Consider the following 15,634-nt stretch of genomic DNA (forward strand, 5'->3'; position numbering starts at 1 on the left):
GGAGAATGGAGCCTGCTGAGTGGGGTGGATGGAGGATATTAAAGACAAACCTCCTCTATTTTATAATTTTGCTCAGAGCTAGCACCAGCTCAACTCCATCTTTCTTATTTATTCATTTGTCCATTTAAAGAATTTGGATTCTATACTAACAGGGAAGGGGTCATGCATCATTTACATTTATTTTGTTTCAAAAGACTAAATTTGTTGTTGTTTTTTTTTTAAAGATTTTATTCATCCGACAGAGAGAGAGAGACACAGCAAGAGAGGGAACACAAGCAGGGCGAGTGGGAGAGGGAGAAGCAGGCTTCCCGCTGAGCAGGGAGCCCGATGTGGGGCTCAATCCCAGGACCCTGGGATCATGACCTGAGCCGAAGGCAGACACTTAACGACTGAGCCACCCAGGCGCCCCAAGACTAAATTTGTTTTTAAAAGATTTAATCCTTTGGTTGTGCTCTTCCCCACCCCCACTCTTTTTTGATAGGGAAACACCTCCTAATGCCAAGATGGGTTTGGATGTCCATGGTTGTTATATTCGTCTTTGTGAGTGTCTCTCCCTTCTCGTGAAGCCCAAAGGGCATGGAAAAATGGCATCATATTGATAAAATGTGATGCCTTCCAAGACATTCTTTAAATATCCTGTGTGCCAATATGGTCAAAATGAAGAATTCAGACCAACTGGAGTGAACCTTTCTCCACGGTTGCTTGGGGTAGAGCTGGCTGGCTTTGCAAAGTAGTTCTCTTTATGAACTCGCAACATTGCTTTATGATGTGTTTGCATGGCAAGCCAATTTCTTAAGTGATTTAACTACACGTATTTAGTATTTTCCAGTACTTGTGCTTATAGAACTAACATATGGGGAGAGCCTCTGACCGGGCTAGGCCTTGCCAGAATCACGGGTGGAAAGAAACATCGCAAGGTTCTCCATTCAAAACTGCGGTTGCCCAAAATTTCACTTCTTCCGGCTACCTCATCTTTTATATTTTGATAACTTTACACACAGTAAGGCAGCGAGTTCAGAAGGACATTGAAGGAGGAAAGAGATGGTGGAAAAAACGATGAAGATACAATTAGGAGTCTGATGATGCTCTCATGTTTGCTGCAGAGAAAATATCAATAGCAGAAAAATGCTTATGTGCATGAAGATCCATCCCTAATCAGACCGGGGAAGGGGCTGCAAAGGGAGCAGCCATCTGGCCTCTTGGGGCGGCCTTCGCTTTCACCCTGCGTTCGTTATACCACCCCAGGGCCCCCCGGCCCGTCCCCACCCCTAGAGATGTTGGTGCGATCAGGAAAAGGATCCGTGTTGCACATGCTGCAGAGGCACAAGGTCCTCGAGAAAACCACTTCCGGCAAAATAAAAAATGAGCCCTGTTGCTTCGGGGAAAAAAATGCTGCCTCCCGTATCCCCAGTCTCTCTCTGTCCTGCTTTTTCTATCTCAGAGGCTTGTCTCCACCTGCGCCCTGTTCTCCTCCCTTTCACCTCTTCCTCCTCCTCAAGGGCCACACAAAGGCCGGAGGGACCTTGGTTACCTTCCCGTGAGACCTGTGAATCGTACATTAAAACCGGGATAAAAACTAAAGGGAAGAAGCTCTGTTGGTGGAATTTGCGGCAGAATGAATCATGGAAAGAGCTGACTCCTGGAGCCAAAGAGAGCTGGGATTGGTCCCCAGTTCTGCCATTTAAAAACGGACCGTCTTGATGGACTCTGAAAAACAAACAGGGTTCTAGAGGGGAGGGAGGGGGATGGGTTAGCCTGGTGATGGGTATTTAGGAGGGCACGGTCTGCGTGGAGCACTGGGTGTTATACGCAAACAATGAATCATGGAACACTGCTTCCAAAACTAAGGATGTAATGTATGGTGATTAACATAACAATAAAAAATTTAAAAAAAAAACGGACCGTCTTCTGACTCATAGTGTCTTCACTTACAAAACGGAAACAATCATACCTGCCTTCATTTGAGAATTAATTGAAACTGTGTATATAACAAATCAGTACCATATCTGATGCACAGTTGTTCAGTAACTATTAGTCTTCTTACCTGATCCTAAGGGAGATAGGAGTTGCTGGGGCAGGTTATGGGGCCTCCCCAGTATTCTGATCAGCTGGGAGCAGTGTGTGTGTGTGTGTGTGTGTGTGTGTGTGTGTGTGTGTGTGTGTGTGTTTACGAGAGAGAGAGAGAGAGAGAGAAACTGTGAGCAAGTTTAGGGGAAGTAAGGTTATTTAATTGCATTGATTTTTCCTGTCTTAAGGCCTTTCGTTTTCTGCAGCTTCCGTGTATGAAGGAAAATGGGAAAGGAAAATAAGGATCCTTGGTAAACAAGATGCCAGAACAAAAGAAGCAGAGTGGTTTGGGGGTTATTTCCCCCATGTGCTGATAAAAACCTAATGAAATCATTTTCCTAGATTCCTTGTGTTTTTTAGATCCACTTTCTCTTTCAGATGGTGCCAGTCAGGTGACACACTTTGTTTCTGTGAGCTTCATTTTCTGTGCTGGCTATCCTGGGGCCAATGCATTCTTTTGTCACATGTGTTAATATCACTGTCTTAGGATCTGTCAGAATGAAGAATCGCTTGCTTTTCTGTGCCAGAGCTGATCCCATAGTCTCATTTGCAAAGATTCAGACCTTCCTTGGCACCAAAATACGGGAACGAGGCATAAGTCTTACAGCTCTTTTGGTCTTTGTGATATTACCAGCAGGCAGTCCCTGTGCCGCCTGAACTCAGGGGTCTGCTGTGGTCCGCAGGGTCCAGCCTCAGGTCAGGCGCTGCTCCCTTTGTGATGGGGGGCCGGTGATACAGAGCCTCGCATCCAGACGGAATCCCCCTTCAGGAAATGAAGGAGGCCCAAAGACGTCTGACAGTAATCTTTCTTGGGCCTTAGACAATAATCTTTACCCTGGGTGAAATCGACTTATGCCTCGCCCCATGGTAAAAACTCCTTAGCCTCCTGCCCAGGATGAGATTTTACCAACCCGCCCTTCCGGCTTGTCTGAGAAAATCATGAGCCATGTTTTTACAAAAATTATTTTGAAGATAGATAATATCTATCATAACATCTAGTATAAAATATAATTATATATGATTAAATACATTAATAACCTATTGATAATTAAAATAACTTAAATTTAAAATAATTTAAAATAATAGATTATAAATATAATATAATACAATAATACAACAATATATAATATATAAATATAAAGTATATTTATAGATAACAGATGTTATCTATATTATCTATCTTCCATATTATAGTTACTTCCATATATATATTATATATAATAATATGTAATATGTAACTATAATATATAAATAGATAATACTTATCTAATTGTATATTATCTATCTTATCTAATATTTAACTAGTATCTATACTGATAAGGAATTAAGCACAATAGCCATATAAAGAACATCAAGCAAAATCTGAGCATCTTCATCCCCGGGAATATCTACAGATAATTTACCAAGAAGGGTATAGGCCAGGGTTGCATTCTTGGCTTGACATCCATGGCCCCAATTTATTCACACTCCATTCCCATAGTAAAGAAAAGTGGATACATGGTAGGTTATAAGAAGTTTACCCCCTCTGCGGGTTTTCCTGATAATACTCATAATATTCACTATTGAATTCCTTCTGCAGGGGTTCTTAAACTTAGGCTAATGGGCATTCATTAAGTGTGGCCTATTACTATATCTCGAATAAAATATATATCAGGACCAAAGATATTCGATCAACTGTTTCAATAAAATTAGCTTCACTTTTGCCTTTAAAACCATAGGCTTCAGAGAAACTGTCAAAAGGATCCATGGCACTAAAAAACTAAGAATCCCTAAGGGAGTGGAAAAGGTCTTTGTCTATTCTCTGCAGTTTCATTAATTTAATTGTCACAGGTCTTAGTTCTGTCTTCCGTGGTCTCACCACCATGCCTCTGCTGGTTTGTGCTGTGCGTGTCTCTAATATACTGTAATTGCTGATCTTTCTTTGCTCAGAACACTCCTTTCAATACAGTGATAGTGCAATTCGTAGCGGAAATTTTCTTCAAATTTATTTCAACATTTACTGGACAAATCTTATGTGCTAGTTACTATCTAGCCAAAGAGGATACTAGGTTAAAAAAAAAAAAATTACTGCTCTTTATCAACTTACAATCTAAGAGGGGTGTGTGTGTGTGTGTGTATGTGTGTGTGTGTGTGTGTAATGAGTTCTTGATTTATGTTTCCCCCACAGATCTTGGAGGCATCTGAGGTTTAATGAGGACTTTCCGGCATTCCAGACCGCTGCCCTGCAATGAAGCTCTGAGTCACGGTCCTTGAGTCTAAGGAGTTGGCAACAGTGTGGAACCCCAGGACAGCCAACCTGACAAACCTTCACTCCGAGCAGAATCCCAAAATGATTCTGGCCTGAAATCAGAGCAAGCCTACAGAAAAACTTGCTCCTTAATGGAAACAGGAAAGGAGAGAAGGGTTTGCAACAAATTGCAACAGAGTTTCCACCATTCCAAAGAGCCCACCTTCCTTATCAAACAGGCCATTCTACATGATGACTCCCGTTCTAGCCTTTTGCCGGACACAGAGCATGTTAGTCTTGCTAGAAAAATAAGGATAGGACCTCAGAAAACGAGACCCGGAACGGTGATGCTCTCAAAACAGTCCAGTAGGAGAATTATGTCAGGAAGTCAGCCCAGCCCCCCCGTGATCCCCTCCCGCAGGCCTGGATTCCGGGTGTGCTATATCTGTGGCCGAGAATTTGGGTCCCAGTCAATTGCCATTCATGAACCCCAGTGCTTGGAGAAGTGGCGGGTTGAAAACAGCAAGTTGCCCAAGCGCCTGAGGAGGCCAGAACCCTCCAAGCCACAGCCTCTCAGGGGCAGTGGGTCCTCCAATCTGCAGGCAGTGAACGAGGCAGCGCTCCAGAGTTCCCGGTCTCAGCTGCTGCCCTGCGATGCCTGTGGCCGCACATTCTTACCGGATCGGCTACCTGTTCACCAGAGAAGCTGCAAGCCCAAGGGCGAAGGGCCCAGAGCACCAACCCCCAACAGTTCTGACGGTTGTACTGGTCCCAGGAAGGCTGCTGGGGGCATCCCAGCCCGACCAAAGACTCTCATCTGCTACATTTGTGGTAGGGAGTTTGGCACTCTGTCCCTTCCCATTCATGAGCCCAAATGCCTGGAAAAGTGGAAAATAGAAAATGACCGGCTCCCCAGGGAGCTCCGCCGACCACTCCCACAGAGGCCTCAGCCACTTCCCACTGGGCAGTCCAACCAAGAGGGGCCAAGTCAAGCTCAGCGGGAGCCCTGTCCAAACTGCGGCCGGACCTTTGCCCCAGACCGCCTTCTGGTACACCAGAGAAGCTGTAAAGCTCAACCTCGTGGGCCAAAAATTCAGAATTTGACCTTAGGGAGTAAAGGTGACCTAAAAGAGTCCACTAATTCCAAGCAGCAAAGGAACATGGCAGCACCCATGGTGACTGATAAGGTAATTCATGCCACGTGAGACGCATTGTGTCGACCCATGGGTACTTTGCAACCCCCCCCTTCCCCGGGGGAATGAGAGAAAACTATCCCCAGAATCAGCTGCCTCAACCCCTAGGTTGGTTTCTTTCAATGCCTTATGTCTGCCTCAGTGCATCCTGCCCAAGCTGACCGCTGTCGGACCCTGTATCTCGGTCGGCCAAGTCGATATAAGAACATCCCTGCCTGGTGGGTCTATAGTCCTTTTACACTCTGCCGCCTAAAAGAAAGAGAGATGGACGTCCTTCCCTGATTCCTCATCCCAGGAATCCTTGGGAGAGACTGTTCTTTGGAAAATGAGTCATTAATGCTGTGTCTACATTGCAGAGATATAATTCCCATTCCAACAGCCAATATTTATTACCGGTTTATTTTAGTCATCTACCTTAGGAATTCATTTTTGGCAACACCGGGTTATGCTGAGTTTATCTTACTAAAATAGAATCTGTGTCAAAAACCCCAAATGACTTTAGCAACAATTAGGCGCTGAAGCACTCACAGAAATAGACGCACTCCTCAAAGACAGCATGTTTTCTTTTAACACTTCTGTGATTCTGATACGTGGGCGATTAACCCCAGGGCGCACTCCCAAAGCGACGGGGTGTGGGTCCGTGGTTCCGGGAAGTGCTCAGTTCCCACTGCTGCTCAGTGGCCTGTGTTTGGGCTGGACAGCAGGCTCTGCTCCCCACTCGGGCACTTGGGAATAAGCATGACGCCATGGGTCCCCGACCTGTATGGTGAAGTATCGTTTACCTGAAGGTTCACCATCAGCCACAACTGGGGAAGAACGCTTATCGAGGGTGGCTCCCCACAAGACGTGGTCCGTGTGCTTTGTCCTGCCATTAAGCCCGGGTTAATCTTTTCTATGGTTTGCTACCCAAAGCCCCCCACCTGTAGGGAATAGTTCTTTTTTTTTTAAATAGGCTCCACACGCACTGTGGGGCTCCAACTCATGAGCCCAAGATCAAGAGTCACATTCTTTACTGACTGAGACAGCCAGGCACCCCTGTTTTCTAATGGACTGCTTGGGGGAAACTGAGGTTACCCAAGCTATTCTAAAAGATTAAACCAGAAGGACTGGGGGTTGGGGGGGCGGGAAGCAGCCTTTATTTTTACTGCAACTTTTCTTCCTTACTTTTTTATTGCATTACATTGGCAACCTTCTAGTACTTTTTCCTCACTTTCATGTTTAAAATGAAATGATTAGAAACTTACTGGTTTAGTAGATTCCAAGACCATGATCATAAAGCCCAAGAGTCAGACTAAGAGAGGCTGGGCAAGTTTTCCGATGAACATTGAAGAAAGAATAGCTAGTTTCTGTGCCGAAATCAAAACCCACACTCTTAAGTGTGGCATGAGCGAAAGGCTGGTCTCCTACACATGATCTGTTTTTCCCATCTCCTGCCTGTTGCTTTTCTTCCAAAATGTGTGGGGTCTGGATTCAGAGATCACAAGAATCCGTGTCTCGGGGTCACAAATCAGCGAGTCCGTTAGCTCTCTGACTCGCAGCCCTGTTTTCCTGAGTGTATGCATTTGCTTCACATGTTCTCAGCACAGATCTCGAGACAGGGAAGAGTGTGGTCAGGGTTCCTGTGCTTGTTGTTGTAACACATACTTTGTGCCAACAGGCTGAGCACAGCGTGTTCTTACTCAGTCACGACTGCTCAGAGGCTGGCCTGGGCCCATGGCTTCACAGGAAGACACCTCCTGACTCAGCCAGTCGTCTGGAGGGGAGATGTCAGAAGAAGAGGTCACAGCAATGGCCCTCGGTGACTGGGGAGTTTAGATCAAAGTGGGGCCTGTCCGTCAGAACAAGGGCATCTAGAGGACGTGGCTCTGTAACAGCGCCACCAACCCTGCTCCCGGACCCAAGGAGGCGCGTGTCCGCGGGTAGTTGGCGCTCACAGCTGTTAGACGTGTGCTGGCCCGGTTTGGGGACCACACAGGCTTTCGTGAAGGGCATAGGAAGGTCATCCAACATAGGATCCCTTTCACTGCCAGACTTAAAGCAAGCTTGCATGACTTAAAATGGAGAAAACTGGTAGACTTCAGGGAGACAGAGGTTCTCTTGAAGCAATGGACTTGACTTCCCTAGAAGAGACATTTGCCATTCCACGGTGCCTTTCAGCCGGCAATGTCTCCCGGGCGGTGTGGTTTTCTCTGTCAGTTACAATTTGATCCATTGCTGTTTTTCTTTCTTTGTGTCAATTGAAATTTAGATAGCACCATTTCTTTGTATCGTTCAAAATTGAGATATTATGGGAAACCATCCATTTCCCATGAAAATCACTGCCTTGTGCACGATTAGACTTTAATATTTATCTGCCAGTGACAGCCGACTTTTGGTTATGACACACACGCGTTCTTGTCACACTTCAGATGTGCGCTGCTTCTCTTGTCAGTCAGAATCTAGAATCCTGGGTCTGACTTCAGATCAGCATCAGAGCTCGCCTGATGCTCTCGGAGGGCTCAATCTTGTAGCAAATTCAGGTGAGGAAGAATATTTTCAGCACCGTGATCATGGTGCTTGGAAAACAATTCGCTCTAGTTGGGCAACAATGACTGTTTCGCTGGCAGAGGGAAATACGCCTCTGCTCAGAATGTTCCTCCAACATAGACTGGCTCAGTTCTCTTATGACACAGGGGTGCTGTTACCCTTCAATCAAATCTAAACACAAATAAATACCGCCTGAGATGAGTTCTTCTCCAAGACTTCCGCGGGCATTTTGCTTTAGCTCTTGCTTGGCCCACTGACCACCATATGCGCTTGAATTGTGCCGTTGCTTCTCTTCCAGAATACAGGGCTGAATTTACCCTTTCTGATCTCACAGGCAAGCTCTGAAGGATGCTAAGCAGTATGGAGCAGACAATAAAACCCTGAGTGAGGATCCTTATTTCAAAGGTGTGACGGCCCTGGGGCCGCCGCATCTGCATTAGATGGTTTTGTGAGCTGAGTCACACTTTGTCTCTTTCCTCCCAAAAAAATGGAAAGCCTGCATAAACAATCTCCACCGTAGCAAGATTTTAAAAGTGGTGATAAGCCCAGATGAAATGTTGATGCATAGCATGGAAACCCATAGATTATCCCTTTAAATGTTAATATTGCATTTATTTAATCTATTACATTTTAGTCTATTTAGTAAGCCTACTGTCTATTTTACTAAGCAATTTCCTAAGTGATGCTGAGGGGTACAGTAATAGAGGTCATTATTGCTCCTTATTTTAATACGAGTGGATAAATTTTAGTGCTTGCATCTTAATTTGGGAAAAAATGTTGCCCTTTTCTAGAACCCGATCATCTTTCATTCTTTGATTTCAGGCCCTTTCTGGCTAATTGGAACACAGATCAGCAGTTAATGAAATGTAACTACAAACCAAAATGAAACCTTGGTCTCATTATCTTTTATTGGTTAGGTAATGCTTGGGGTTATTTTCTTAGAATTTTGCTTGTAACACGTGAAACATTGTTCCTAAAAATCCCCTACTATATTACAAAATAGGTGTTCTTTAGGGAAATCATCTTTTTTCTGTAAATGATTCTCTCTGAATTGAGTTTTAAGCTACGTTTGGCATCCTAGATGTTTAGGTTTGAACTAAAATCCCATCGGACACATCGTAAGCATCTGGTGCTGCCATCTGGCGTTTTCTTTTAAAGTCAGGTCTCTATGCTGTCAAAAATACTGTTCTTCTTGTGTTACCTCCAAATATATTTGAGAAGGTGCCCTTATAATACAGACTGCAGTTATTTAGAGATTCAGTTATATATTTGGTTTAACATTATGAATGCTGTTCCATGACTAAGTATTCTCATTCTCTAAAGGCAAAACTCTCAGTGGGCATGTCACAATCAGAAAGACTCAGGAGGGGCAGGATGCATGTTGTCACCTTGTCAAATGTGTGTGCACGTTTGCATCTACTGGGTTAGAAGCATTTGGAATTTATATGAAAGCATGGAAGAAAGAAAACTGACTTTTTATTAAGTACCTTTATGATCAGCCCTATATATGCATGATCTCCTTTGAGTATTACCATAACACAGATATGATTTTCCCATTTTCCATCTGGGGAGACTGAGGTGAAGCATCCTGCCCAAAGTCACACAGTGGGTTTGGTAGTGGGTGTCAGAGCCAGATCTAATTCCAAAGACCTTATCTTTTCAAATCTAAGAGACATGGCATGCGTGTGATACAAAAAGGGTGGAAGTGTTAAGTACGACAGAGGACAGAAGTGTGTTTATTCAGCAAATATTTATTGTTAGGCAGTGGACTGAGTCCTAAATATAGAGTCATAAAAAAGGCACAGTTCTTGATCTCATGGAGTTTTTATTCTTATGGAGGAAATAAATGCAGAATTCCAAATTGTGGCCTGCCAGACTTGAATACTACTGCCTTAGATGTCAATTATTTAAATGCTATGAACAAAATCTATTCGTCTTTTTTACAATTTTCTAATAAATGCAGGACTAAATAAAAAAAAAAAAGGATTCCAAATTGTGATATGACAGTGTCTAATGATGGGAGGTTGACATTCCAATAATCTTGGTTAGAGAAGTCCTCTGGGAGGAAGTGATATTTCAGCTGCTACATGACAAGTAAGAAAGAATTAGCCAAGAGTAAAGATGTGGGACGGAAGAGAATAGTAAGAGGAAGAGACATTCTGGCCAAAGGTCAAGTGGCCAGAGCCTGATGAAGGACGTGACAGGCACAGAAGATGAGGCTGTAGAAACAGTATGGTCCCCGAAGCTGCCCAGTGAACATAGGTCATCAGCTGTGTGGCTCTTGCAGGGATCCATCTGAGAGCAGATGAAAGCTTGGCCAAGGTCATTGATAACGAAGATGGAGATAAGGTATAATAGACAGAATCCGGTGGCAGTTGGGATGTTGGAGGTGTTGAGAAAGGGCCGAGCATGGCTCCCAGACTTCTGGCTTGAGTAAGTGCTCTGGTGCCATTTTCTAAGATGAGAAGACTGGAGCCCCCGGGAGGATCTTGGAGGTTAAGACCAATAGTTCCTTTCTGGACACAGCAAATTCAACGTGCTTGTGAGAAATCTAAGTGGGTAAGTCGGGCTGAATATAGAAGTCTGGATCTCCAAAGAGATGACTGGACTGGGACATATATTTGTGCATTATTAATATATATTTCAAGTCACCGGAATGAGTAGTGGGTTGGAAAAGGAGATGCCAGGCTGAGCCCTGAGGCATTAAGTGATTTAGCGGTTAGAGGAGGAGCTAGAGAATGACAGCCTGGAGACACTGCAGAAAATGTCATGAACAAGGGTGTGGAAAGCCGTGTGGGATGCTGAGAGGTGGAGTCGGAGGAGGGCCGAAAGAACACCTCTTCGATTTGGCAATGTGGATTGAGTCTCATAACCTTGGAAAGGACACATTCCCTGTAGTGATGGGGGTTCCAGAGTGTGTGAATGATGAAGATTGTGTCCTTGGGGTATTTTTGCTGTGAGCATCTTTGCCACAGACACCTTTGCCCCAAGCATTTCGCTGCAAACATTTTCACCACGTAACTAATTGGCTGTAGGGCAATTTGGCTGTAAAAGACAAAATAACTGGTTGACGGTTTTGTTTTATTTCTTTATTGACAAATTCCAATTTTTACATTATATAAATCTTACCTAGCCCTAATAAAGCTCTGTGCAGTGACGAACAGACATGGTGATCTTAATGTTAGTGAATAACAACACCATATGTAGACTTGATAGAAAATAGTGATAAAACTTACTTGAAGTGTGAAAAAAAGAGAGTGTGAAGCCAGATTGTATACTATCCTCTACCATACTAAAAAATGATAATGCATCAGTGACAGTGGTGCATTACATTAGCATTTCTTCCACATTTCCCGTAGAACTTTGGAACGTCTATCGACAGACATGTGCCAATATGCCAAGAACAAACAGCGTAGAAGGCTTTCACAATGCAATGCAAAGCTCAGTTTCAAATATGCACCCTCGGATTTGGAAAACTGATACCTCTCTTAATGACGGAAGAAATTATTAATTTTATTACTTTTTAGGTTTCATTATGTCCTTTTTACTGTCTCTCTTTTCTCATCATTTTATCCTTTACGGCAAAATTGCCCTACCACCCATTAGGTATGCAGCAAGAATGCTTGCAGAAGACGCTTATGGTGAAACTGCCTAGAACCAATAACAGTGGGATGTGTTTTGAAATGTTTGGCTTTGAAGACCAGGACAGAAATAATGGGTGGGCTAGAAATAGAGATGGCGGGGTAAGAGAGGTTTCTATAGGAGATGGGAACCTCTAGACCATATGAGAATGTTTAGGATCATGATTCAGTGGAGAGAGGGGGTTGAAGATGCAGGGGAGGTCGTAGGGACAAGTGTGAAAGCTGGGGGAGAAACACACAGCAGCGGGTGGAATCCTAGCACACCGGGAGGGCGGGTTTGACAGGAGGTGGTACTTGCTCATGTCCAAAGGAGGTTGAATGCAGAGAAGGCCAGTTTGTAGGCTGCTGGAGGGAAGATGAGGTAACTTGGATCTGTTCACCTATATCTCATGTTTTCTCAATTAAATACCGGTCGAGCTTATCAAGCCTATCCGATGAGAAAGAAAGGCGGAGGGAGTAAAAGGTTGATTTATAAGAGTCTACTTAGTCATTTGTCTCTTCATGCCTTCGGTTAGACTGAGTTCCTGAAATCAAGAGTAAGGCTAGGTTCCCGGAACCATTTGCCTCTACGATTCCCAAACACAAGAATGGCTTGGAAGTCTTTGGAGATGGTGGATGAAACATTCAGTGGGATCCTTCTGGGAGTTCTTAGCCTTACAGTGGCCCTAATTCACCTCCTCAGCTGTGTTGATGTCATGAAAACCAGCATCGACCTCACAAACTGCCCCCCGATGATGCTGACAGCCGGACCTCTAATGTCCAACTCCATGTGCCATTTCTTCATCTTTCCCTGGTGCCAACCATGCCTGCATATCAGGGAAGCATTCTTGGATCCCATGACTCTCAGGTGTACCAAGCACAACTGTAAAGGTAACCAGACTAGTTCTTTTCCACACTCTTGATTCTAGAAGCCAGCCCAAAGGAATCTGTGCATGTATATCGTGTGTGAGCTCTGTGTGCAGTGAGGGTAGGGGGGAGTTACAAATTTTAGAACAACAGCATCATCAGTGAAATTGATGTATCATTTCCTAATATGAAAATGTGAAGAATAATGCTCATCTGTACAAATGACAGTCTAACATAATTTTTTTAAAAAAAATCAGTATCAAATTACAGTTGTATATATGGGAGGAGAGACCATAACAGAGTTACCTCTTCCAGAGCCCAAAGACCAAAGCAATATTAGGTATTTGTTACATTAGTGTTCCAATATGTACAAATATACTGTCACCTCTGTGAGAGGAGAGTGTCATATATAATAAATTCTAATATTATTCAGGCCTAAAATGAACAAATTACAACATGCTACCATCTCAAACAATTAGTCCAGCTTAAGTAATTTCGTATGTCTTTATGTGCTTGCCGCTCCCTGTCACTTCCTTCTCCCTACTTCCAGCCCAAGCAGACGTCCATATTTTCCGGTTGTGAATCCTCAGTAAATCATTGCATAATGACTGAATGGATATACATAGTTCTTAGAAATCCAAATTCCAGGGTCAACAACTAAGATCTCTCCCAAGATTCTTAGAACTTCACCAAAGGCAATGCAACCTTGAAGAAGTTCTTACTGAAACAGAGGTGATTCTCCTGTGAACAGAATCTCACTGCTAAACGTCAGACAGAAGTTCAGCCCCTGAATAGGTGGAGCTTCAAGAGGGTCTGACTTAGGACTCTGTGTCTCACTTTCCCTTTATGTTACATAATTCACCTCCTTCTTACATCTACTTCCCTTTCAAATTTTTACCTCTGTGAGGTTGTCTTACACATGAAGAAATGTCCTAGAGATTGAACGAGGGCCTAATATGCCCAGGAACTCAAGAAGTTTCCAATATTTCAATATATAAATATTCTAATATTCTTCTTTGACCTTCCCTCTGAGCTGGGGGGCCCGTTAGCATATAAGTTGGAGACAAATCAAGCATTGGAAATAACCCAGCTTTCAAGTTCCAGGTTAGATAGTATCTACGCTTTGCTTTTTTTCTCTCTAACTATAAAAGCTGGAAAAACTGAGTGGTTTTCTCAGTTTTTGAGTTTTTCCTCTCTTACTCGCACTGCTCCCTTGATTGTTCATTTTACCTGTGACCTGAAAGTCATTTCAGAGCCACAAGTTCAGGCCTTATGCCAAACAGAGGAGCACCAGAACCAAACACAAGGGACATCCTCCAGCCATTTTCTTCAAGGAAAGTCAGTCTTGATAATAATTTGGCAAGAGACTTAATTGATCATACACCTCACCTTCCAACCAATATCTTTCCAAAACATCAGGGACAAGAGCAGTTTTATCTCAAATGTGAGAGAAGAAGGAGGAGAAGAAGAAGAAGAAGAAGAAGAAGAAGAAGAAGAAGAAGAAGAAGAAGAAGAAGAAAGACAAAAAAACAAAACAAAACAAAACAACAAACTTCAGCCAAGAAACTGTATTCCTTTCAGAAGCAGAGATCAATTTGGCACTTGTTCTTTGACTTACATTATTCAGCCTTGTATCTCAGGATGAGCAATTCTAAAATGCCAAGCATATATTCCAAATACTCGTAGCTCATTTTAAAAAATCAGGTATGTGCAGATACTTGAATATTAACAGCCTTTCCAAATGACTGGCGAAGTCTTTCTTATCGTTCAAAGGAGCAAAACAAAACTCCACATCATAAGTAACAGACTCTAATAGTTGGCCAATACACAGGCTGGGTCGGAAAATTCCTTAACGTGGCATCCAGTGATTTCCAAAAACAATTCAATTTCAAACAACGATCCTTCCAGATGTGACATTTGGGTAGAATTGTTTGAAAACACCAGAAGGAAATGTGAAATACCAGTGGTTTCTAGACAATCAAACTACAATTGTTGAGGTTTGAGATGGAGCTATGCTGTTACTCCTATATATTAAAATGTTATTTATACTTTGCATGGTATGGCGTGCCTGAGGGGATGGAAACTTAATTATACACATTCAGTCTCAGTCAGGTTTGTTGAAATTATGCTTTAAATGGCCACAGGCAAAATTATGACTTGGGAAATGAGTCTCTGGTGACCCGGTCTCATATTCTGGTCTTGTTCTCCTTTTTAGCACCTTGTGCACCCTCCCTGTCCCTGCGCACCTCCATCTCTCGATATCGTTGGAAGGGGCTTGGGAGAATCCAGTAAAATCCTTCACAGGAAAATCTTTCGTAGGACTTTTTGCATTTTGAAAGAGGATCTGGAAAGAGGGCAGTGTTCAACCCAAAGGAATAAAAATTCGAGGTAGTCAAGAGAACAGACGTAGGAATTGTGCTGGTTTCTCTCAAATCTTACCCAGTGGCTGATGCTGCGGACAAGACTGAGTGTGACACTCTGCTAACCTTTGGTGACCTTACCTCCACCATGTTCCTAGAAGCAGCCGGCATCGGACAGACCTGGAATCTAAGAGTAGATGAACAATGAAGTCACAGATCTTTGAGCCAATTACTAAATTTCCCCAGCTTCTGTCCCCCCGCTGTGAGAGGCTGAAATGAAAGATCTCCCACACAGAACCGGCGATGGTGTCTGACAAATCATCCCTCATCGGCTCCTTCCTGCTACTGTCTGAGTGAAAACAAACTTCACTACCTATTAACTACCCTGTGCCTCCGTTTCCTGATTTGTAAAATGGGGGCGCGGAGTCCTGCCCAGAAGAATCTCATGAGAATTATTGTGATTAAAGCATGTTAAGCGCTTAGTACAAGGCCTGGCACTTAGAAGGTGCTGGGGAATTACTAGCTGCTACTTGGTCAGGTATTTTCAATACTGGAACATTCACAAGGATTTCTACAAGAGATTTTATTCTTTTCTCCACAAGTATGGAGGAGAAAAACTTTCCCTCTTGTTTCTCCATCCAAACTTTCTGCCTTCTCTGATATGCCTTGTGCACTTACCACAGACATTTCAATTATTTGGCCCTAATGGAAGGAGTCAGGAGTGTGGAAAATCTAAAATAGCAGTGAAGGCCCAAGTCCTCTATGTTTAATTTT

At 43.4% G+C, this 15,634-nt stretch overlaps 1 protein-coding gene across 3 annotated transcripts in view; it reads left to right on the top strand.

Annotated features, from left to right (window-relative positions):
• The window catches only part of ZNF475 (zinc finger protein 475), a 54,045-nt gene that overhangs the window by 20,493 nt on the left and 17,918 nt on the right, over positions 1-15,634 (top strand). For 2 of the 3 annotated variants that reach the window (XM_025860919.2, XM_073878568.1), the window contains exon 2: positions 4,235-5,481. In XM_025860919.2, coding sequence (XP_025716704.1) covers positions 4,447-5,481 — 1,035 coding nt within the window. In that variant the 5' untranslated portion in view covers positions 4,235-4,446. Of the gene's footprint in view, positions 1-4,234; positions 5,482-12,412; positions 12,525-15,634 lie in introns of those variants that run through there. The other variant, XM_073878571.1, reaches the window with a different exon arrangement.

This window comes from Callorhinus ursinus, unplaced genomic scaffold (genome assembly GCF_003265705.2).
Source record: "Callorhinus ursinus isolate GAN/ISIS: 27379988/994484 unplaced genomic scaffold, GSC_fseal_2.0 scaffold30, whole genome shotgun sequence".
NCBI lineage: Eukaryota > Metazoa > Chordata > Mammalia > Carnivora > Otariidae > Callorhinus > Callorhinus ursinus.